We start from the raw sequence: 24,453 nt of genomic DNA on the forward strand, positions 1-24,453 counted from the left end.
TAGATATTAACCTGGTGGTGTTTCTCAGTGGTTGAGTGTCAACCCATGAATCATGAAGTTACCAGTTCGGTTCTGAGGTCAGGGCAAGGTCAGGGTACATGCCCAGGTTGTGGGTCAATCTCCAGTAAGGAGCGTGCTGGAGGCAGCCGATCGATGTTACTATCTCAGTGATATTTCTCTCTATCCATCTCCTGTCCTCTCTCTCTAAAATCTATAAAAACGTATTTTTTAAAAGAGATATTATTCATTCAGTAAACATCTAGCAAGCTCATACTATATGTAAAAATAAAATACATACTTCTAAGTGCTGAGAATAAAGTAGTAAGCCAGACAGACAAAGAACTCCCTGTCTTCATAGCATTTACATTCTAGTAGGGGAGAAACCAAAAATAAATAAATGTGTGAAATAATACTAATATTCTATCTGACTACCAGTGTCAGTCCCAGCTGCCAGGCACTGTCCTTGGTGCTGAATTCTAAGTACCTGTCTTCCTTGTGGCTGGGGCCTATTGTAACCATTTGTTTTGAATACAACTATCTTAGAGAACTGGAGCATTCTAGAGTTGGATGGATTTTGAAGTGTCATCTAGACTAGACTAGAAGTCAACATGATATCTCCAATAAAGCATTCTTGGCAGGTCATGATATAGCCTCAGCTTGACGGCTGCAATTCTCTGGAGAGAGAGTTGATTCTTCAGGGAGCTGGTAAAATTATCAGCACTTTCTTCCTTCTGTAAAGCCAAATTCTGTCTCCTTAACTCTCTCCACTTGAGCACTTGTATTGATTTGAACAAATCAAATATTTTTTTCCTATGTCAGCCTTTTGGAGAAATATGACAGCACCAACTACCATCCCTGGCCACCCAGGCCATTTCTTCTTGATATTTAATATGTAATTATTTCTGTTTCTCACATGGCATGATTTCTGTATCTCTTTCATCCTATGTGTCCTGTTCTCTCATAGACAGACTTAACATTATACTTCAGATATGGGTTTGCCTGCTACATTTGAACCACGCATCTTCTCGTGATCATTTTCTAAGACATTATTTCTCAAACATCCCAAGATATATTTCTCACTTAGGGCTCTCACACAAGCTGTTATTTTGCCTGAATCTCTTCTATTTATTCCTTTAAGAACTAATGCCTTCTCATTTTTCTGACTTCATCATTAATATCACAGCCTCTGGAAACTCCCTACCTATGTTATCTAAGATTCATCCACACTAGTACTCACTTGCATGCTGACCTGTTCATTGTCTTTAAAATGCTCAGTGTTTTTGTAATCGCACTTGTTTTAGCATAGTGTGTTCCTCCTTTGTTAGACTGAGTTCCAGGAGGTAGGAACTCTCTTTTGTTTGCTGCTGTATCTTACATACTGAATACAATATTTAACACACAGTAGATACTCAGCATCATTATATGAATGAATGAATGAATGAGGTTACAAATTGTTTCTTGTTGTTTCTAAGTCTCAGTGTTCTCATTTATAAAATTAAAATAGTAATACTTATTTGAGAGTGAATTGAAAAAAAAGATCTTGAGTACTGAAAGGTACTAAATAAGTGTGAGTACAGTCTGAATTTCACTGTAGCATGAGAGATGTGGTTCTGAGCTATTTCCACCATAGATAGATGAGCCCTCAAGGATTTTTCTTCCGTTAGAGTAGTAAAACTTTTCCCCAGCTGTCTCAGTTCCAAACCTCCAGGCTTCTCGGCAGCCTTGATTTCCTCCAAATCCTCCAAATGGTACCCAGAGTAGCAGTCTCAGTTGTAAACAGTGGGTGGGTGTAGTTTCATATTGTTTCTTTCCCACTCTTCCCAGAATGAGGTCTGCTGACTCTACTGTTCTCTGTTTTCCCACCATCATTAGCCATGATTGCGAAGTTGAAAAGACCGTAATTAACGGTTGAATGCAAAACAACTGTGGCAAATTCATGCAGATATCTATCAGAAGCCATCTCTTGTGGAGCAATGCAGTTGTGTGTGTTCTTTCTATGCAGAGAGAAAACTCTTTCCTGGCCATATCCATGTTATCATGTGGAGACACATTGCATCTGGGTGATGCCTCTGCCAAATGGTGAGCTGAATAAGTGAAGTGAGAAGGAAGGGTGACTATTCTTTTCCTCTCACTGCCTCTTCTAGCTCCTGGACTCAGTTGCCTCTTGAGAGCAGTTGGAAGCCAGATGTTGTTTTGAATGGGTCATCATGTTTGTAGTGTAATCATATTATAATAGTTGGGATACTCTAGGTAGAGCTGGCTTATGGGGAAAAATTCTGTGCCTGTGAATAAAGTGAAAGAAACTATTTGTGTCCAAGGACTAGTTAAAAATGTTTGCACATGGATGGGTTTTCTATAGCATGGGGAGATGGAAGGAGCTGAGATTTGGACACCAAACAGACTGGGCTTTGAATTATGGCTATGACTTAACATCTTATGATATATTATGTGATTCATGATCTACCTCCCCAAATTTGGGGGAGAGTAAATGACACAATGCATATAAGTCGTCTGTTGCAGTTTATTGTAATATTTGTTCTCTTTTCCCTTGCTCTGGGAAGGGGGTGGAGTTGGAGCATCCTTACCTGGCATATCCTGATTCTTCCAGTGGGCTCCACATGGAAGCACATACCTTCCTAACTCTGGAAGACTTCCTGAACCATGTCAACAGCTGTTGACTGTCCTGACTTACCCATGCTTTATAACCCCACCACAGGCTTTATTCTGTTTAACTTTCCATACATGGTGTAAAGCCTGACAGCCGTTCCTATTGAATCTTTTAACACAATTGATCTTGTCTTTTGGGTATGATCTTGCCCCTCCCAACCCCATGTCCTCATTCTCTTTTTAGTTTATTGACAGTTCACATGTCACGTGAGAAAAAATCAGGTGGGCCCTGGAATAAGGAGGTGTGGAGGACCCACACTCAAATGGGCTAGAGCTAAGACCACACACGATATCTCATGGCTTAGGATAAAGTTCTAACCAATTATGCTGTAGTAACAAACAACCATGAAGTCTCAGTGTATTACCAGAAAAATATTTATTCCTCCTATGTGTCCACAATGAGTCAGCAGAGACTCATAGTCTCTGCTTATCATAGTCACACTGGAACTCAGGCTAATGGAAAGATTGTGCTTTCACAATCGCCAGGGCAGAGAAAGAGAAATGTGGCAAGTAGGGTAACTGATTCTAAAAATACTTCCACATAAAAATGATATGCAACACTTTGACATTCTATTGGCCACGGCGAGTCATGTGGCCATGCTTAACTTCCAAAGCTGAGGCAGTACATTCCAGCTATGTACCTACAGGGAGAAGGGGGATATGTGAGAATATCCTAATGACCACCACACTTCCTCATCACACCTAAGTGTTCCCTTCAAGTTCCCATAACACCCAGAATCCATCTTGAAGCATCTATGTAGCTCCTACCACAGGTCCTGAGGACTTTCTGTTATTGAGCACCTGCTGTACTCCAGACAGTTAGCAAGGTGCTTTCACCTATACTTCTCCTGACTGGTCTCACAGACAAAGTGACTCCATTTAAATCAGTGGCTGTATGGACTGCCAGAAGCACCCTAGGATCTCACAGAGCCTCAGTTACTCCATGCTGAAGGAGGACTTTTTTTTTTCATCTTTATTGTTGAAAGTATTACATATTTTCCCCTTTTTTTCCCCATTGACCCCTTCTAGCCCGCCCCCACCCCAGACCTTCCCCACGCTATTGTCTGTATCCATGGGTTACGTATATATGCAAACAAGTTCTTTGGTTGATCTCTTCCCACCCAGCCACCCAATACTGCCTTCCTGAGGCAGGATCTGAGATGGACATGAAAGGGGACTTTTAAACAGCATTCTCTCTTTGCCTCCATGGATAAAGAAACATCTGGTGCCCCCTGGGATACTGTCCCACCTTGAAAGACAGTGGTTCTTCCAAGTCTCCCATACAGTACGGTTGAGAGGCTTTAGAAAAACCTCAGATCTCTCCCACCCATCAGTGGCTGAGCCAAGGTCACAGAAAACTGTGAACCAAATGCCTGCACGTATCCTTTTTCTGACTTGTTGCCATAATCCTGTTAGGAGCATATTTCTGGGTTTTATTAGCTCTGTAGCAGCCCTATAGAAGTGGAGAAGAGGACTGAAATAGATACTTGGAATCCAAGGTTATCATCACAACCTTTTTATAACAAATTCTGAAAGCCTTGGTGTGGTATGAAATGCCCCCTCCAAGCTTTTGTCAGCAGATCCTACATTTCATGCCTAGGACTCCTTTCTAGTCCTCAGTGGAGCCTGTCTCCTGGGAACCACCAGCCCTCCAGGCCTCTGTTCTACCATTTGAGACATCACCTGCTCATGAAAGCTCTGAACTTCTGTTGACGCCTTGTTGGGTCTCAAACTCCTCCTTCCAGGTGAGAGAGAAATTCCCTGAGTGTCATCTTCTACAAATACCAAGATGAGCTCTCCCAGGTTGCTAATTTATTTTTTCACTCACACACAGTTCCTACGGATTTTATTATCATGGTATGAGACCTGAGGGACCAAGAACATTTTCTTTTCAATGCAAATATACTTTAAACTCATTTGGAGAAGGAAATGAAGGTTACACAAATGTTGACAGCTGATAATCTTGTCAGCCTGAGTCTTGAGGCATCAGTGCTTCAGACTCTGTCCCCAAAAGGCTCATGGAAATAGCAACCTAAGTTTCCTTATGCAGCTTTCTGCCTCCATCAGGCCCCATCCAAACTGAGAGTCTCCATGAAGTTCAGCCCAATTGGTCCCCAAATGATGAAAAAGTGGGGAAATCTCTGAATTTGGAAAGTGGATGCATGCGTTTAAGTACTGGCTCTGCCATGTTTCCGCTACATGAACTGAATACTAGACTCCAGTTTTCCCATCTGTCACATGGGGATGAGATGTGCCCTCCCAAACTCACTGGGGTCCTTGCGAGGAGGAACAGTAGGTGTGATTACTCTGCATATTCCTCAGCACCTTTCAAATGAAGGTGTTCCAAACATAAACATGTGTGTGCAAATTCAGCATTCATCAAATGTGTCTATATACATACATACACATAAATATTTCAGCATGTGCATATATGCATGTATATATTTGCACCTGTATATATGAATGTGTACCTATTCATATTCAGTTAAAGCAAAGTTTTAAAGTAGCTTTAGAATCTAAATGGAAGAAAAGTTATCATTGCACCAGAGGCCTAGTATAGGTAGTTAATGAAATAGAACACTCTCTCTTACTCTTGAGTTTCCTGGAAGCCAAGGCAAAAAGGAAGGCGCATATGGCAGGTTAGCATAGCTTCTCTTACCAGATAGAAAGAAGGTTACATATTTTTCATAAGAGATCCCAGAAGGGGATTTATCATATATATGACATCATAGAAATATATATAGAGAGAGATTGATGGCCCCATCCAAACATATATATGACATCATATACATACATATATATAATGTATACATATGTATGTGTATATGTATGTGTGTGCATGTGTGTGTGTGTGTGTGTGTGTGTGTGTGTGTGAACATATATAGGGGGCCCTGAAGAGAAACCAGCTAGTATCATAATACCAAGTTTTCTCAAACACCCCATCAATGTTATAATACAATATTAAACTAGAATTTAATGGAGCCATTTATACTCAAGGACTCTGTCTGTTTCTTGTGCTATATAATGGCCTTGATGCTATTAATTAATGCCATTAAATAAGATTAATGAATCTCAAGTTTCTTTCCCCTCAGAATTTTTAATGAATATGCTTAGTATTGAGTCTTTCCTATTTTCCTATTGCATAGATTGGTGCTGACCATCTATATGAACTTACACAAGTGAATTTGACTCTCTTGAGTCTCATTCTCATTTGGACAATTTTAATGTCCTTAGTATCAACTTTATAAAATGTTTGTAAATATTAAATGAGACTATGTATAAAAAATTCCTATCATGGTGATTGGTGGGCAGTAAACATTGCCAGCTATTATTTATTTATTTTTTTAAATATATTTTTTATTGATTTTTTTTACAGAGAGGAAAGGAGAGGGATAGAGAGTTAGAAACATAGATTTAGCTGCCTCTTGCACACTCCCCACTGGGGATGTGCCCGCAACCACGGTACATGCCCTTGACCGGAATCGAACCTGGGACCCTTGAGTCTGTAGTCCGACGCTCTATCCACTGAGCCAAACCGGTTAGGGCTTGCCAGCTATTATTACTAGAATATCATAGATGGTTTATATGAGGCAGAGTGTGGAGGTGCATGAAGGAAAAAACAAGCAAAATCTATGGTGCACAGAGCTTTTTAACCTATCAATCAAATTTGAATAGACTGTCGGCAGGATGCAGGAGGAGGGAATTCAGGGAGGAGAAATAAAATCAGTGAAGTCCAGATGTACAGAGATACCAAGTGACACGCTGGACCCATTGAGGAGAGAAAAATTTTAAAGGAATGTTGGGAATGTTGTACTTGTAGAAAGACAGGTGGAGAAGTGAGACAGTTCTTCTGTGGGCTCTTCCCAGAGGTTGAATTTTGGTCAACTTCCATCTTTACATTGTTCTTCCTTCCAAAAACATTCCTAAGTCTTTACTATCTCAGAAGGGTGGGTTGGCCAAAACACTTCAACTTCTATATCCATCCAGTTGTCACCAAGTTTTTCTGGTTCTGCACTCTAAATTTCTCTCCAATTCATATATTTTTCTCATCTTCAGTGTACCATTATCTCTTGCCTGGGAAACCCCAACAGCCTCTTAATTTGTCTTACCAAATCCATCCTTCCTTGTCTCAAACCCATTCTCCAACAAGAAGTGTAAATCGGTGTTATATGTATCTTCATTTCAAGAACCAAGAAACCAAGCTGGATTTGAATCTGTGATATAAAAATGCTCTCATGGTTCTATTCCCGGCCAGAGCACATACCCTGGTTGCAGGCTCAATCCCAGTGTGGGGAGCACAAGAGGCAACTATTCAATGATTCTCTCTCATCACTGATGTTTCTGTCTCTCTCCTTCTCCCTTCCACTCTGAAATCAGTACAAATAGATTTTTTTAAATAAAATAAATAAAAATGCTGCCAGGCAGTCCTGTGCATTCAGTGCCATGCTTCCTGCTGAGTCATAACCCCACAAAGTGGAATCTGACTTACTGAAACCAGCAGGCATCCCTAACAGACTTCAAATCCCCGACACATCCATATTTTTTTCTCTCTCCCACCACACGTGGCCAGCCTCCATCCCCCTCTCAATCTTGAAACACCTGCTGGCCCTGCCATTAGCATCAACAAATAATGAAGAGCTGTACTAATAACAATTATCATAATAAATTGGCCTCTGATTACATCTGTCACCTGAGAATTCCAAAGACTTTACAAACATCAATTAGTAATTACAGCTCAAAGGATGCTCACAGAGAGCAGGGATCATTGAGGTCAGAGAGGAGCTGTGCAGGGAGGCATGCAGGGCAGCTCTCACTGAGGCTGGCTTAGACCTGGGAGTCACCAGTCCCTGGTGCAAGGTCTAAACCTCTCTCCACAAGGTTCAGAAGAACCGCACGTCTGACATCCCAATTAGGGGATAATTTGTTCAGCTGTTCTCCTGCTCAGTCCTGGTGCTGTGGATGGCAAGCATAAAAAGTAGTTTGGAAAGGGAGCTTACAGATTGTGCAGTTTTCTTCTGTTGGAGAAAAAGAAACTGAAGTCCAGAGTGGGGAAGTGAGCACAACGATGATGATGACAATGATGACGATGATGAAGTCCAATAATCATTTATTAAGCGCTTGCCCTGAGTCTGTGGGGGGATACACGGATAACTAAGATACAGTTCCTGCTCTCAGGGAACCCAAAGTTCAGTGGGAAAGACAGTTATGAAAGCAAATATGCACAAAAAACTGTACCATAAATCCCATTGGTGGAATACCCAGTGTGCAGCTGGAAGCTTAGGGTGAAGGGGATGAGGGAGTGCTTAGCAAAAGTCTCATAGAAACAGTAACATTTGAGCTGCATATTGAAAGATAAGTGGGTATTTCCCAGGCAGACAACAGGGCAGAGGACATGGCGTGTGCTGCATAGGGAGATCCTGGGCAGAGGCCCAAAGGTTGGGAAGAAGGGTTGGGGTTGGTTCCAGGATATAGAGAGAAGGCCAGACAGAGACAGAGACCAGATAAAGGGGGGAGGCCTTGCATGCCATGCAAAAAGCTTGGAATTTATTTTGTTGAAAACAGAAAAAATCATCTTGTCAATGATCCTAATATATATTTATTATAATAATAAAACTATTCCTGTGTAGTCTTTGCAACTTTCAGACACTTGTTCAAAATTTTGTCCAACCCAGAGAGATGTGCGGAAGGTGTTGCTACTATCCTATAGATGAGGACACTCTAATTTTTTAATTTTTTTTATTTTACAAAATTGAGAGATTCATATGTGTTTTATTTCCCCTTCTTATAGAAAAGATAAAATACTGTAGATACCTGGAAATCACTCTTTTATTCGTTCATAGAGGACTCACTCATTTTTTTATAGCTTACATAGTATTCTATTATGTAGATACTAGAGGCCCGGTCCACAAAATTTGTGCACGGGGTAGGGGGGGGGGGGGAGGGAGCGGTCCCTCAGCCCAGCCTACACCCTCTCCAATCTGGGACATCCCTCTTACAATCCGGGACCGCTGGCTCCTAACTGCTCACCTGCCTGCCTGCCTGATCACCCCTAACCACCTCTGCCTGCCGGCCTGGTCGCCCCCAACTGCCCCCCCCCTGCCAGCCTGGCCCCCTCAACTGCCCCCCCTGCCAGCCTGGTCGCTCCCAACTGCTCCCCTGCCAGCCTGGTTGCCCCCAACTGCCCCCCCTGCTGGCCTGGTCACCCCTCCCTGCCCCCCTCTGCCGGCCTGGTCATCTCTCACTGCCCCCCTGCTGGCCTGGTTGCCACCAACTGCCACCCCTGCCGGCCTGGTCACCCCTCACTGCCCCCCCCGCGCCAGCCTGGTTGCCCCACACAGCCTGCTGTTCAGTCATTTGGTCACCTCTCACTAACCCCCCTGCTGGCCTGGTCACCCCATGCAGCCTGCTGTTTGGTCGTTTGGTTGCCCCTCACTAAACACCCTGCCAGCCTGGTCGCCCCACGCAGCCTGCTGTTCAATCGTTTGGTCATCCCTCACTGCCCCCCCTGCCGGCCTGGTCACCCCATGCAGCCTGCTGTTCAGTTGTTTGTTCATCCCTCACTAACCCCCGTTCTGGCCTGGTTGCCCCATGCAGCCTGCTGTTCGGTCGTTACTGTGAGGGCATCCTGACCAATTTGCATATTACCCTTTTATTAGTATAGATACCTTAATTTATTCAGTCACTCTCACAGGTGGACATATAGGTTGTTTAAAATATTTCTCAATCACAAACATTTCTGCAATAAAGGAATGTGTACATATGTATTTCGTATTGTTGGAAGCGTGTCAGATAACATTCCCAGAATAGGGATAGTTGGGTCAAAAGGTGGACAAATAGGTAATCTTCATAGATATTTCTAAATCCCTGTCTTAAGGGTTGACTCAATTTTCATTTCCTCTAGCAGTGTTTCAGACTAACTGTTTCTCCACAACCTCGCCAGCAGTTTGTGGTCGAACTTTAATTTTTGACAAAGTCACACATAAGACAATTTTTAAAATTGATTTCAGAGAGGAAGGGAGAGATAGAGAGAGATAGAAACATCAATTAGAGAATCATTGATCAGCTGCCTCCTGCAAGCCCCACACTAGGGACCTAGCCTGCAACCCAGACATGTACCTCACCAGGAATCGAACCATGACCTCCTGGTTCATAGGTTGACGCTCAACCACTGAGCCGTGCCTGCTGGGCTAGACATTTTATCTCAATATAGTAATAATCCCCCTTCTCTTATTGAAAGTGAAGTCAACATCTTCTCATGTATTTAGGAGACCTTTTATATAACTTTAATTACTTGTGTATGTCTTTTGCCCAATTTTCTATCACGATTTTTACCTCTTTATCCTTAATTTTTAAAAGCTATTATTATATCAGGGATATTAATTCTTTGTGATATATGTTGCAATTTTATAGACTTTGCTTATAGTGTTTTTGACATGCCAAAAAAAAAAAAAGTGAGAGAAAGAAAGATATGGAGCCAAGTGCTTTTATTCCCTCCCCCCCACCCCCCCCCCCGCCTTTATTGGATACAGATTTTGAGTCACAGTGAAAAAGCCTTTTCTTACACCAAGGTTATAAAGGAATTCACTCATATTTGCTTCTAGGCCTTGAAAAGTTTAAATTTTTTTTACATTAATTTTCTGATGTTTGGTACTTATTTTGTATATGATGTAAAGTGTGTATCTAATAATATATTTTTTCTCAAATGTCTATTTAGTTGTCCTAGCAACATTTATTAAAAAGTTCATCTTTACCCCTGATATCTGAGATGCCACTTTTCTATTTTAAGTTTTTGTGTGTTCTTGGGTCTTCCTATGGATTTTGCATTCTATTCCACCAGCCTGTTGCCTATTTCCTCACTAGTCCCACACTGTTGAAATTATAGAGGCTCCGTGCTTTAATATCTGATAGGGCGGGTCCTCCCCCACCCCACAACTCAATTTTGCCTTTCATGATTTCATAGTTCTTGCATGTTCACCTTTCATATAAGCTTTAGTGTCAACCTATCCATCTCCATAAAAAGCCTATTACTAATTTTACTGGGATTGCATTAAATTTATGCATTAATTAGGGTGAACTGACATCTTTAAGATGTTGAATTATCCTAGCTGAGAACAGAGGATATTTTTGTACTATTTGTTCAAGTCTACATCTGTGTTTTTCAGGGGTGTTGTAAAGTTCTCTTCTATAAGTTTCAAGTTTGTTACCAAGTATTTAATCTTTGTTGCCATTGAAATTGAGATTTGCTTCCATGATGTCCTTAGACTGATGATATGAATACTGTTCACTTTGTATGTTAATTTTATATCCTGTTACCTTGTATTATTGATTCCCTATGGGTTTTCAGATATACTGTTAAATCAGTTGCAAACAGAGATAGTTCATTTTCCAAAGTGTATGCTTCTAATTGATTTCTCTTATCCACTTGCACTGATTAATCCTTCCAGTACAATATAAAGGGGGAGTGGACATAAAGGACACCCTACTCTTGTTCTTAATCTTAGTGGTTATGCCTTGACTAGATCCCCACTAAATAAGATGCTGGTTTTAGGACTAAGATATATTCTTATCATGTTATGAGAGTATCCATCAATTCCTATTTTCTTGAGTTTTGTTTAAAATCAGGAATGGGTGTTAAAATTGTGCCCAATGCTGTTTTGCATGAGTAGAGGAAGTGTAATTTTCTCCTTTGATCTATTAATATGCTATATTATAAGAATGGATTTCTTTTTTTATTTTTATTGATTTCTGAGAGGAAGAGAGAGAAAAAGAGAGAGAAAGAAACATCAATGATGAGAGACAATCATTAATCAGATTCTCTGCAAGCCCGCAACTGGGGATCCAGCCCACAACCCGGGCATATACCCTAACCGGGAATCAAACGGTGACCTCCTGGTTCATAGGTTAACACTCAGCCACTGACCCACACCAGCTGGGCTTTAATATTCTTAATAATTTCTCATATTATAATCGTAGAATGTCACTTATAATATTTCTGCTTTATGGGACATTACAATGCTTTCTTAATTATCTCATCTATGGTCAATTTTTGTGACTGTTTCAGAAGCTCATAAGAAGTTTTTCCTCTATTATCAGGCTGTAGGATTTGATACATATCCACAGATCTGCTTAATTATTATAGCTCTTCTATATCTTTGGCTATTTGTTTGCCACTTGATGTTAATTATACTGACAGTAGTTTTCTTATTCTCTTGCATCTCCTGTAGTTTCTACTTCCTAAAGGTGACTTTTGTGGGGTTTGGTTCATAGATATTCATGGATGTTATATTTCTTGTTAATTGTGGGTTCCAGCATGAAAAAGTGTCCTTTGTTATGTTTAATGTGTTTTAAATGGCATTTTACTCTGTTTGATACCAAGATCACTACGGCTGCTTCTTTTTTTATTTTATTTGCCATTTATAGTTTTCTCTCACTTCTTTATTGTTGCCTCCTTTTCGAATTACTTTATTTTAGGTGTGACTTTTATAGAGAGCAGAAAGTTAGGTCTTGCTTTATGAGACAATTTGAAATCTTTTTCATTTAATTATATGAGTTAAACCTATTCACATTTGTTGATATGATTGATATAGTTAGTCTAACTCTGTTATATGTTGTGTATATCATAATTTACTATTCGAATTTCATAATACATGCTAGGGTATCTTACTCTTTTATTTTAAAATTTATTTTGATATTTACTAGCAGCATTTTTGTTCTAGTAGTTATATCTTTGTGCTTAAACTTTTCAATTCTTTTAATATGCTCTTTCCTTATTTAATTTTAATCCTATCTAGTTTGTCAGCATTTTTTCCAGCATTAAATATAACAATAAAAGCATAATGTGCTAATTAGACCGGACAGCCAAATGACCTTCCGGACAAAGCCGGGGCTGCAAGGGCCAAGGCAGCCACAGTGGCTGCAAGGGCCAAGCCCCTTGCACGAATTTTGTGCATCGGGACTCTAGTGGAGGTATAATTAACAAATAAAAATTATAGACATTTAAGTAATTTGGAAAACTATAGAATGACTGTGGGATCAGGGCTAAATCCCATATTAACTGGGGCAGCTCAGTCTTAAGGAAGACAAAGGCATGAGTTAGAGTAACTGGAAACTATGAGATCAGGGCTAACTCCTATTAGTACGAGAGTAGAGTAAGAATTGTGTGTATTATACAGGTAACTAGTGATTCTTACCAGGTTGGCAATAATACTTAACGTAAGTCCTCTGGATAATAAACAACAGCTATTGTAAGACCCTTAATTAGAGACATCCTCAAATTTCAGAAAGTAGTCAAAAGATAGATATGTGGATGGATGGATGGATGGATGGATGGATGGATGGATGGATAGAACTTGGCCTAGTCTCAAAATGGAGGTTATGAGTAAATAAGGGAGTATAGGTGTGACACATTATAAAAAAATAAGGTAAGTAATAGCTTACTAAAAAAAGAAATAAAGCTACTTTTGTGGAGGAAAGTGATATGGAGTGAGACTAGTTATCTAATGCTGTCACCAGTATTAGAAAATACTGTTTGCAGCTCTAGTGTTTGCAGCTCTAGCCGGTTTGGCTCCATGGATAGAGTGTTGGCCTGTGAAGTGAAGGGTCCCAGGTTTGATTCTGGTCAAGGGCACATGCCAAGGTTACGGGCTTGATCCCCAGTAGGGGGCATGCAGGAGGCAGCCCATCAATGATTATCTCTCATCATTGATGTTTCTATCTCTCTCTCCATCTCCATTTCTCTCTGAAGTCAGTAAAAATAGTGTTTGCATGTTCATGAGGACAGTGTACTGAAAGAGCAGGAGTACTGCCAGTAGCTGAAACCAGACTCAACATTTGAGAACTTGAAGCAACCTTACAATATCATGCCTACTCGCCCAAAACGGCCTTCTCCATTCCTTTCTCTGCCATTTGATTGATGGGGAAAGTGAGCACAGAGAGGGGCAGTGACTTGCTTAATATTGCCCAGCACTAGCAGGGCCTTGAGTAGAAGCAGGTCTGAACAGAAGCACAATAGTGAGGTCATTATATTTTACCCCAAGGTGATATATACCTGTGTGCAGATTTGCAAGTCTGGCATAGGATGTGGGTATGAATGAGGCTAAAATTATGGGGAAGCTCAGCTGTCCTGGCTTAGTGATTGAGCGTTGACCTATGAACCAGGAGGTTACAGTTCAATTCCCAGCCAGGGCCCATGGCCAGGTTATGAGCATGATCCCTAGTGTGGGGCATGCAGGAGGCAGCCCATCAGTGATTCTCTTTCATCATTGATGTTTCTATCTCTCTCTCCCTCTCCCTTTCTCTCTGAAATCAATAAAAATATTTTTTAATTGTTAAAACAATACATTTTTAAAAATGATGGGGAAATGAAATTGTGTTGTACTGTGGAGATAGAACAGAAAATGTGAAATGTTTCTCCTCTTTCCAAAGCCTTACTCAATCCAAGCACACAAAAAAAATAGTACTCATTTCCTATTTATGGAACTGATTGGGGACTTTTGGCATGTGCATACTGGCCAGACTTCCCATACAATAAGATGCAAAACTTCAAGCATGTTCCAGATTTGCTTGCTAACAGTTCAGTCACCCAGAAGGTCAAGCGATTGACTCAGGACTTTGTTATTCTGTACTTGTGTCTAACCAACAAAGACAAATTGGTTATGGAATTAAAAGTGTCAGGAACTTGGAAGAAAGAGTACATGTCAGTGTCATGTTTGTCAGAGCCAGGGAGAGTTAAGCACAATCAGACATGCACAAGATTTTAGAGAACAGATTTTAAGAGATGCGTGGTGGAGGAGGTGGTGTTGGGAAATGGCCCAATTTCATGCATCAACTGTGGAAAGGAAGATGATGCTAATGAGAATTAGAAAGTTCTCTCAAATGACCTAGTGGGGAAGAGAAGGTAGTTAAGTAGAATAAACCATAGCAGCTACTCAGGATTCCCTTTGGTATAACACACTTTAAACTTTATCTTTAAAGTCTAGATAGATAGATAGATAGATAGATAGATAGATAGATAGATAGATAGATAGTCAGAAAGCAGGTTAGTGGTCACCTTTGCAGGATGAAGTGACTCAGGGGAGCATGGATAAGCTTCTGAGATGCTGGCAATGTTGGGTGTTTATATCTAGGTGCTGGCCATCGATGTGCATTTACTTGTGAGAATTTAGCAAATTGTGTTTAAGATCATTATAACCATCTACATACATGTTATACTTCAAACTGATTGTGCAACAATTTTTAAGATTTAATATATTTCCATCAGAACTTATTTTTTAATGCTTATATATGTCTGTTCGTTGTTATAAAAATTGTACTTTTCTTTATTCATTAATTTCCTTATGTGTACTATTCCATGTAATTGCATAGCCCTGTAATCATTTTTGTTAACAGCTTGGTAATACTCCACTGTGTGGGTAGGCCACAAATTCCTTTATCATGTCTGTAGGGCTGGATAGATATGGTGCTCGTCATTGTCACATTTATAAAAACACCAGAACCAACATCTTTGAATATTAAGGTGATTCACTGAGAATAGATTCTCAGAGGTAAAGAGATTAGATTGATTCTCTTTAAAGTCTAGATACATAGTTACAAATCGCCCCCAACAGTGTTGGCTCATCAAACCTTTGCCCACAGTTATATTCAGCAATCATGCACAGAATTGGCAAGTTTTCTAATGTAGTATTTACAAAATATTTTTTTCTTTGTCTTAATATTAAGTGGGAGGTCCTGCTGACCATCTCTGATCCCTTAGCACCCCTCCCATGAGACTCAACTTCTCAGTGATGATCATTGTGGTACATGACGATTAGCAGATCTTCTTCAGTTCTCTGCAGTTGTACTTTCCTTAACTATCTCAGGCTTCAGTTCACTAACCTTTTAACCAAAGAACAAAAATGGAAGCTAAGAAGATTTGAAGAAGTTTGCTTCTTCTCCAAGCATGAAAACAACAAGAAAAAACTAGTTTGATCACCTTTTTCATCATTTTTAAGTTTTAACTCATTTGTGATGTAGCTTTTTTGGCATCATATGTAGAGAGTTCTACTCTATTTCTATATTTTTATCAGTCATTCTCCCTTTTCTCCATATTCCGAATGTGTTCATTAACAAAAACATTTTTCTTGAAATATAACATACTTCAAATATCATATGAATGCCTCAAAGGAATACTTCATATATTAAAACCATAATGTGTCATATTCTTTTCACAAATCTGCATTTTCCATTTTATAAAATAAAACAATTATTTATTTTAAAAAGGAACACTTTTGGTGTAAAAATAGAGAGGAAAGAAAGCATTTGTCCCAAAGAACAAGTCATGTCAACCCAACCTTCTTTATTTAAGGGAGTTCTTAGGCTGATAGATTAGAAAAATACAATAGACAGGGAATCAGTCTCTGAAGTAAATTTGACCCTATTCCCAAGTTATTTTGTGGGAAGATGTAGCACTAACACCTGAGTGACAAAGCACTTGGGGAGATGAGTAACTAGTTCTATACTGGTGAACAGATGAATGCCAACCTGGAAGAAGTATCCTGGTACATGCCACAGAGCTCTACCATTGGCCTTTTACAGGTTTCTACTTAATTAGTTATCTGGATGAAGTTCGAGAAAAATTATGCCCCAAAACTTGCAGATAGGGGAGAATATGGTAATAGGTTGTAGTAATCAGATGAGTCAAGGAAGATGGTAGGTAACAGTGTATGTGACTGTATTTGAGTTTCAGAAATGCAACCACATCTGTAGATGTAGAAGCAGCGGATATATTTTGGTTGGGGAGGGAGGAAGAAGTTGCAGGTTGTTGGCACATTCACTGTGATCAATTATAAATTAGGATGTTGCTATGCTAATAGAAGCCCTGTATAAGTAAGGAAAGTAGAAAAAAAGTGACTAGCTAGGTGATCATATGTCGACAAGACCACATGGAGACTGTTGCTTCCTTTTATAGTCCTTTCTCACTAAGAGGGACAACTGGAGGATGTCCTAGGATGAGTGGCTAGGATGATTCAAAGGTCTCAGACTCTTATCATATGAGAAATTGTTGAGGAACAAGGATGTTAATGAACTGAAAGCCATCTTCCACTATACAGACATCTTTCCTATGCAAACAAGAGCAGACTGCCTGTGGTTTAGGGCAGCGGATGCCAACCTTTTGGACCTCATGGACCACCAGTGGTTAGTGGACCACCAGTTGGCGACCGCTGGTTTAGGGAACAGAATCAAGACCATTGAGGAGTCATACCTGAGTTTAATAGAAGTGACAATTTCTAGCATTCAGAGGTATGCGTAGGTAAAATAGACTCTGCTGTAGACATTAGCATTTCTTCTCTATTTCTGAGTGCATGGAGGACTCCAGCCAGTAACCTCGCTAAAGTTAGGCATGGCCACATGACTGGTTCTAGCCAATGAAACCTGAGTCAAAACACAAGTGTTGCTTCTGATACAAAGTGTTGTATGTAAATCAAGACTCTTCAGCCTTTTCTTTCCTGCCTCAGTGAACACTGAAGCCTTGTGTTGAAGTGGAGGTGCCAGCCTTTGTCTCTGAGTGACTACAATGATGAGAATCTCCCAAAACCACCACACTGCCTTCCCAGACCCAGCCACACACCTACATTGGACATGTAACTTGAATGGAAAATAAGCCTTTGCTGGTTCTAGCCATTGAAGTTCATGGGTTTTATTATATTTGCATAACCTTTTCTATCCTAACACAAGTGCCTTCAAAATGCAATGGTTCCTTATGAGTAAGCATTAGCTAGGCAAGCATTGTGTTCCTGAGACACACACACACACACACACACACATTGCATTCTTTGTCTTTTATTTTTATTGCTACACTACATTCAGACTATTGCCGGGGGCGTAACTTAGTGAACTGGAATTTTCAGCTTGTTCCAGGACTTCCTGGGAGATGATCCTAATAAAATAGGCTAAGCTCATTATCTTCTGTAACTCAACTTCATGCTCAGCAACCCCAAAAACTTATGGATCCTGTCCACAGGGGACCAGCCAACAGTGATTAGATAGTTCACTCTGCAAAGATTCTATTGCCACATAAATACACACACACAACATTATCTATGAAAACTGAGGTTCACCAGAGATCTCAGGGCCAAAGTGACTTTTTGAACATGAACTTCTCAGTTTGGATCTTAAACATTCATATTGGCAGGCTACTGCCACGTGTCTGTGTCAGTCTGTGCATATAGATGCATTATTTACCTATAGCAAAGTTTCCCAAAGATGCCCTTTGGTTCCACTTATAAACCCATGGGTTCTCTCAGGAACCCATGCAGCTAAATAAAGCACACCGCATGCCATCATGTGTCCACTTAGTGTTGTTGTTAAAGTTGTTCTCTGGTGGGCAATATCTGATATGTTTATACAGTGGTTTTGTCTGGGGAAGAAGCTTATGAGGTGATGTGAACCAGGAAGTGAAAGGAAGGAAGTGTGTACCTAGACTGAAAAGCAATGAAGAAACGGAATTAAAAAGTGATTCCAATGGGGAGGGGGGGGGAGAGAGGAATGGAAAGGACAAATTTAAAATTATAATTAAAAATAAATATGAATGCATATATATGCAAATATATATATTTTTCTTTATATAGCAAACCAAACCCACAACTAATTAACTAGAGCCTTACTTTTGTTGTTCACAGGAGACCAAAATCAACTGTGTTCGTCTGGCTACGAAAGGTATGTTGGCATGTTCTTGTCTGTCTTCAGCCATTCTTTAGTCACTTAAGTATTCCTCCTTCTAGCCACACAGGGAGAGTTTAGGCAACAATAATGAGAAAGAATTGTTATTTTTATTGGAATCATTTGCATCTAGGCATTAATGTATACCTGACTGTGTATATATTAATAACACAGTGCCTAAAGCATAGCAAGAGCTCAGAACATATTTGTTGAATCAATGGATGGATGAACTGGTATAATAATCAGTGGGTAATATAAGTTTACTCAAATATTCTTCTGCTATATATTCTTGAATTTAGATCTTTGTTTATGTTGAAATTTTTAAGCATGTCTATTAAACCTATCTTATGGGTTTTGTACTTTATTCAATTGGCACATGGCTTTCAAAAATGAGGTGATTACTGTTGATGCCTTTCATAATGAGAAAAGAAACATGGCTTTGTTTTGTAGTTGGCATTTTCAACACTTCCTCCAAAAACTAAGGCAACATTGTTCAGCCTCATCACTTTTTGTTTTCCTAATTATAATTGAATTGTCTGGCTCTTTCAATTGGTACATGTTTCTATTTATTACTCTTTTTTTCAAAAAAATCAATGAATAGTTTGTTATCACTTAACCTCTTACAGGGTTGAATGGTTAGATATCAAGTTTATCTTTTTGTTATAGAATTGCTATTTTTAACAGCTATCCTTCCCATATAAAAACACCAAAATTGGGCAATTCTATTTTGTTCCCTGCTTTTATTGACAACATATATAGTTTTATAGGTTGCTTCCTTGGAGATGACCATTATAAGTATAAATATAGTCATAGATATAAAGTATAGATAAAAACAATGACCCAACTATATATATATGTATACATATATATGAATATATAGACACATGCACACATACAGAGAAAATGCACAGATATATTGGGGAGGGGAGACAGAGATTGAGACAGACAGAGAGAGACTGAGAGAAAGAGAGAGGAGTAAGAAGGGAAGAAGGGAGGAGGAAGAGAGAGAGAAGAAAGAATATCTATGGTTATTTGGCAAACGTGTCAAGACCAGCCAAGCACAGCTTTTACAACCTTGAAGAAAATAAGATCAATTTGTAGGCAGAACAGAGAAGATGCGAGAGAAAGGAGAAGACAGGGCACTAAGGGCTCATTGTGACAAGAACTCATCCTGATTTCACAGAAGTCATGAGGGGTCGGCATGTCCCTAACTTGTTCCCTCTGGGGAACTCAGGCTACTAGACAGAAAGAAATGAAATGCCCTTTGTGAGGAGGCCAGGAGAACTGATGGCCTGCAAGCAAAAGTGACACAAATCACAGCCTTGCAGACTTTTCCCTGAAGACAAGAGATCATCTGGAAGAGGGACACCATCCATTGGGTAGCTCTAGAGCTCTAGGCGGCGAGCAGGGCACCTGGGTGTCTGCGGCGTCCGGCTTACACAGGCAGCCGGGAGAGGGAAGGAACTTAAGTAGAAACCCTCCCTGTGATGCTGCTCCATGCTTCCCCTCTAGCCTTTGATTTCTAGACAAGGGAGGGTTGATGTGGTCGTTCTGCCCACCATGGGGTATGTGGGCATCTAAGGAGACCCTCTGAGACATAGGCCACCTAACAAGTAGTTTGTTGGATCATATCTTAAGAATTGGGAACATGTGACTGGACAATCAGTAGGTATGTATGGGGACTCTGAGAGAGTACGTACCACTGTTTTCCTGGGACGTTGAGGACCCACTGTGCACGCATGCTGCTGCCGAGGCACCTTGCTGGTCTGCAGGAAAACTGAGTGGTCTTTAGAGAACAGAAAGCTCTCACCTCTCCTCAGCACCCTTAGGGTTTCTCCTCCTGTTTGACCTATAGGTCACAGTCATCCTTATTGGAATGTGTGCACCTGTAAGGTCTGGAGGGGTAGCAACACATGAATGAATGATATGTGTCCAGCTGACCACGCCCTGGCAGAGCTTGGAGGAGTCGGGAGTCAGAGTGGCTCTGAGCAGCCACACCTGAGGTTTCCAGTTCATTGAGGGCCGTCACTGTAGCCCTGAGAGCGGGGCTCCAGCAGCACATGGGAATGGGGCAGGGAGCTGGATGATGTAGAATGCCCTCCACCACGGCTCAGGGAGGGATGCCCGCACAGCACCCATCAGATAAGAGGGCACTTGGTGACTGCAGAGCAAAGACAAGGGAAGGGAACCTGCATTTGGTTAGTGTCTCTCTGTGCCTGGCACTGCTAATGGAGCATCTCAGTCGATTAAAGGCAAACCCCATGTAAATCCATACACTGCCCATGGGGACTCTGTATCAGGATCGAAGGCTAGGAATCAATATTTAACCTGTCTCTTTCCTGAATCAAATTTCCCTCTTTGTGGGTTTGCTGAAAACTCTATTCTTTTTAATAGAGGAAAATATGATACTGGGAATCCCTCGGGCGCCGGGAGTATGGGAAGTCCCTGTGGCAGATTCCACGGGCCATCTGTTTCCTCCTGGCTCCCCCACCTCTGGCATTACGGCACCTTCCTCAAGTGTCTGCCAGCGGCATCCAGCCCCTGGCGCGTGAGCTTGTGTGCAGGCTCGAGGCCAGGGCTCTGGTGAGAGAGCAGCTGCCTGTGTCCTGTCCCTGCCCGTGGTGACACCAGACAGTGTGTGTGGTCAGCTGTGTGAGTCTCGCAGAACTGGAGGGCTGCCACTGCGAACGGAACAGCTCCGAACACACACGCGGGGTCATTCTGACCTGACCCCAGGCTCCGCGCATCCTCTGTGAGATGCCACACCTTGTCTGCGTGTCAGGTCACTGTGTGTCACTCCAATGGAGTGCTGCCCGGTTTGGAGGGTTGCCAAGAAAGGGACCTGCCCTGCATTGGTTTTCTGTGGCTGTTGTACCAAAGGCGCACAGATTGAGTGGCTTAAACAGCAAAACTACTGTCTCTCCGTTCTGGAGGCTAGAAGTCTGACATCCAGCGTCGGCAGGGTTGGTTCCTCCTTGGGGCTGTGAGGGCAGGATCAGCTCCGGGCCTCTCCCCAGCTTCGGGTCGTTTGCTGGCAATCTTTGCGGTTCCTTGGCTTGTAGAAGGACCACTCCAATCTGTGCCTTCACCTTCACATGGCGTTCTTCCTGTGTGCACATCTGTGTCCAAATTTCTCTGTACAAGAACACTGATCATATTGAAATTAGGGGCCCACCCTACTCCAGTATGTCCTCATCCTATCTAATTACATCTGCAAGGACCCTATTACCAGATAAGGTCACATTCTGAGGTATTGGGTGTTAGGACTTTAACATTTGAATTTAGGGGGGAGTCACTGTTCAACCCCAAATAGGAAGCATGCAGTTAGGGGCGTGTCCATGTGGTTCCCACCAGAACCTCTGACTATTCGCCATTCACAGTGCAATCCCATAGCTTTCAAGGGTGCGCAAGGAGCAAGAACCAGCCCTGCCAGAGGGGGGACCTGGGGCGTTAGAGGTCCAGCTTTGGCTGCTGCTCCCTTCAGAAGCTGAGTGAGATGAGGCTGCCTCAGGCAGAGGACCCTGATCTGTGGCAGCAGGACCCTCCTCAGACCCGACATGACGATGGAGCATCAGGTGCTGATCCAATCACGGTCTGGGGCCTGAACAGGCTGGGCTTCCTGGGGAAGGAACCAGCACTTCCCTTTGGGAGAAGCTCTGATAAGGAGCTGCTCCATGTTAATCACTAATTTGCCAATCAGGTGTTGCCACGGCGGGAAGTTCCTGGCACATGTAGGCCCTCGAAAAACGCCTGCTGAAATGAGTGAAGGCATTGGAGTCAGCATCTCACTGCAGCAAGGCTCAGAGGCCTTGAGGGTCTCCCTGGATCTTCCTAAAACTCAGCCACATCCCAAGTAAAGCCATCCCCATCTACCCATTCATAGAACCTTTTGAACATACCTACTGCCAGTGGTTTGCTGATAGACCTGCTCTTTGTCAAAGAAAAGCCCTAATTTGTTGTCTTTGTGGATATTCAGGTGTAAATATCCCCTCCAGGTCTAATTTCACATTGCCAATGGTTTAACAACTGGCTGGCAAAAAAAAGAAAAAAGAAATCTTGAATGTTGAACAACCAGCTCTAGACAACTGGTGCAAGCCAGCTCCAGCACGGCAACACCTCTCCCACCGTTTCTATGATATGATATGATATGATATGATATGATATGATATGATCAACTTAAAAGTGTTTTATTTACTGCAAAGTATTTTGGAAATTTTTTTTTATTATTACTCATGACTATTATTTCCTCCATGGAGTCAGCTCACTTGATGAGCCAGGCATCTTAAAAAGAACTTAGGATTTTGTGGTGAGCTGGCAATCATGGTTCCTGTTCTTAGCAGGCTCACAGTCTAGTGTGGACACAGACATTATATGGATGCTTTTACAGATAATTGTGACCAGTGCTTCCAGAGAGAATCGGGACTGAAGTTGCCCCATGTAGTCATGGCATGCATGCCCGGGGCCATCATCTTAGGCTCTGCTCCTCGGGACTGGTGCCATGTAGGAGACTTTTGCCTCCCTGCCCCAGCACCACGCCTTCTCCACTAGCACTGGGATTGTGTAGTACCCAGAGCAAGGGTGGTATCTGGGAGGCTAGCTGACTAAACCTCAAACTATGAGGGGAGCCACCCTCCTGGCCCACCTCTTCCCCACCCCCACAGGAAGAGCCAAGTACCCTGTGTTTAGAGAGGATCCAGCTGGTGGATCCACATGTCACAGGGGCAATTTTTATTTATAGAGGCAGATCAGAACCTCAAATTGAAGGTGTGCTAAGGGACTGTGGGGAGGGTGTGTTTGGTATTTGTCAATAGAAGGGTTAACTCTAGGGTCAGAACAGGTTCATCTCAGAAGCCTTGGGGCAGTCTTTTCCATTGATGGGGGCTGTGGTCACTGCCCCAGATTCACATTCTTCTTTATCTGTACCCCATCTGGGGTCTGCTGTCATTAGCTTTGACTTTAGAGGAACCCAGTGGGGAAGTGGAGTTTATCAAAGAGCAGATGAAGAGGAAAGAGAGCAGTCTTAAGACAGCTTCCCTGCAGCAGCGCCTGAGGCAGGGATTTGGTGAATGGGAGGTACTGAGGGAGGGCTCCTGGAAGAAATCTGTAAGTGAAAGAGGGAAGTGAGACTGGGAGTGAGAAAATGCTGAGCGAGAATCTATTCAGGTGGAATGTAAATTTCTCCAGAGTTGTTCTGCCTAGAGACAAGAAGATCAGGATTGCTACCTCCTCCCCCATAGCACACAGTCCTTGGCACCTCCTCTTCTCCTCCCTGCCTCCCTCTCCAGGGTCTCTCAGGTGGCTCCAGGGGAAATGGCACCCTTGAGCCTTGCTCAGGTCTCCGGAGAAGATCTCAGGTGTAAGCCTTTAGCCTCAACACTCACAGCATCTGGCAGATGGCACACCAACCTGAAGAGAAGATCTGGGTACCACAGGGCTCTTATTATGTAAAGGCTGTATTTCATCATTGGGTTGAGGCATAGCAACAAGCCAATGGATTGCCTCAACTCAAGAGCTAAAAGAAAAAGTTAAACGCCCTTTGCTTGGCCCACTCTAGCTCTGGGAATCTGCCCAGAGTTATAGAGAGAGAACTGCAGACGGTAGGTAACAAACATTAAGTTTTGGTTTGGAAACAAAAAACTATTATTCAGACTTTGAAATGGGGGAGGGCACTAAAGAGTCAGGGACAAAACAAAACAAAACAAACACACACAAACAACAAACAAACAAACAAACACACCAATCAATTTAAAAAGGAAGTTTTGTTCTGGCAGTTAAAACAGAAACTGTGAGAAAGGGCAAGTAAGAGGGTGAGAGATACACTTGGACCCATTCAGTAATGTTTACATTTGGAAGATGAGGCGTGGGCTCAGTTTAGGAACCAGGTTGAAGATGTAAGCTAAACATGCCCCAAAGTGACCCTTAGAAAATGGATCACGTGAAAGTTTGGGGTGGGATACTTAGACTTCCAAGGTGCTGAAGCTTTAATGGGAGATACAACAACCCTTCCCATGGCAGATGATCATCCCATCTGGTGGAAGATGGTCCAGGCTGCAGCTGCTGCAGGTGGTACCCAAGTCGCTCAATCCATGT

General features: G+C 41.9%; 1 protein-coding gene across 2 annotated transcripts in view; it reads left to right on the top strand.

Annotated features, from left to right (window-relative positions):
- Nucleotides 1-24,453, top strand: part of PTPRT (protein tyrosine phosphatase receptor type T) — a 929,565-nt gene that overhangs the window by 735,105 nt on the left and 170,007 nt on the right. For both annotated transcript variants that reach the window (XM_054723794.1, XM_054723796.1), the window contains exon 13: nucleotides 18,324-18,360. In XM_054723794.1, coding sequence (XP_054579769.1) covers nucleotides 18,324-18,360 — 37 coding nt within the window. The remainder of the gene's footprint in view (nucleotides 1-18,323; nucleotides 18,361-24,453) is intronic.

Source organism: Eptesicus fuscus, chromosome 12 (assembly GCF_027574615.1).
Source record: "Eptesicus fuscus isolate TK198812 chromosome 12, DD_ASM_mEF_20220401, whole genome shotgun sequence".
Classification (NCBI taxonomy): Eukaryota; Metazoa; Chordata; class Mammalia; order Chiroptera; family Vespertilionidae; genus Eptesicus; species Eptesicus fuscus.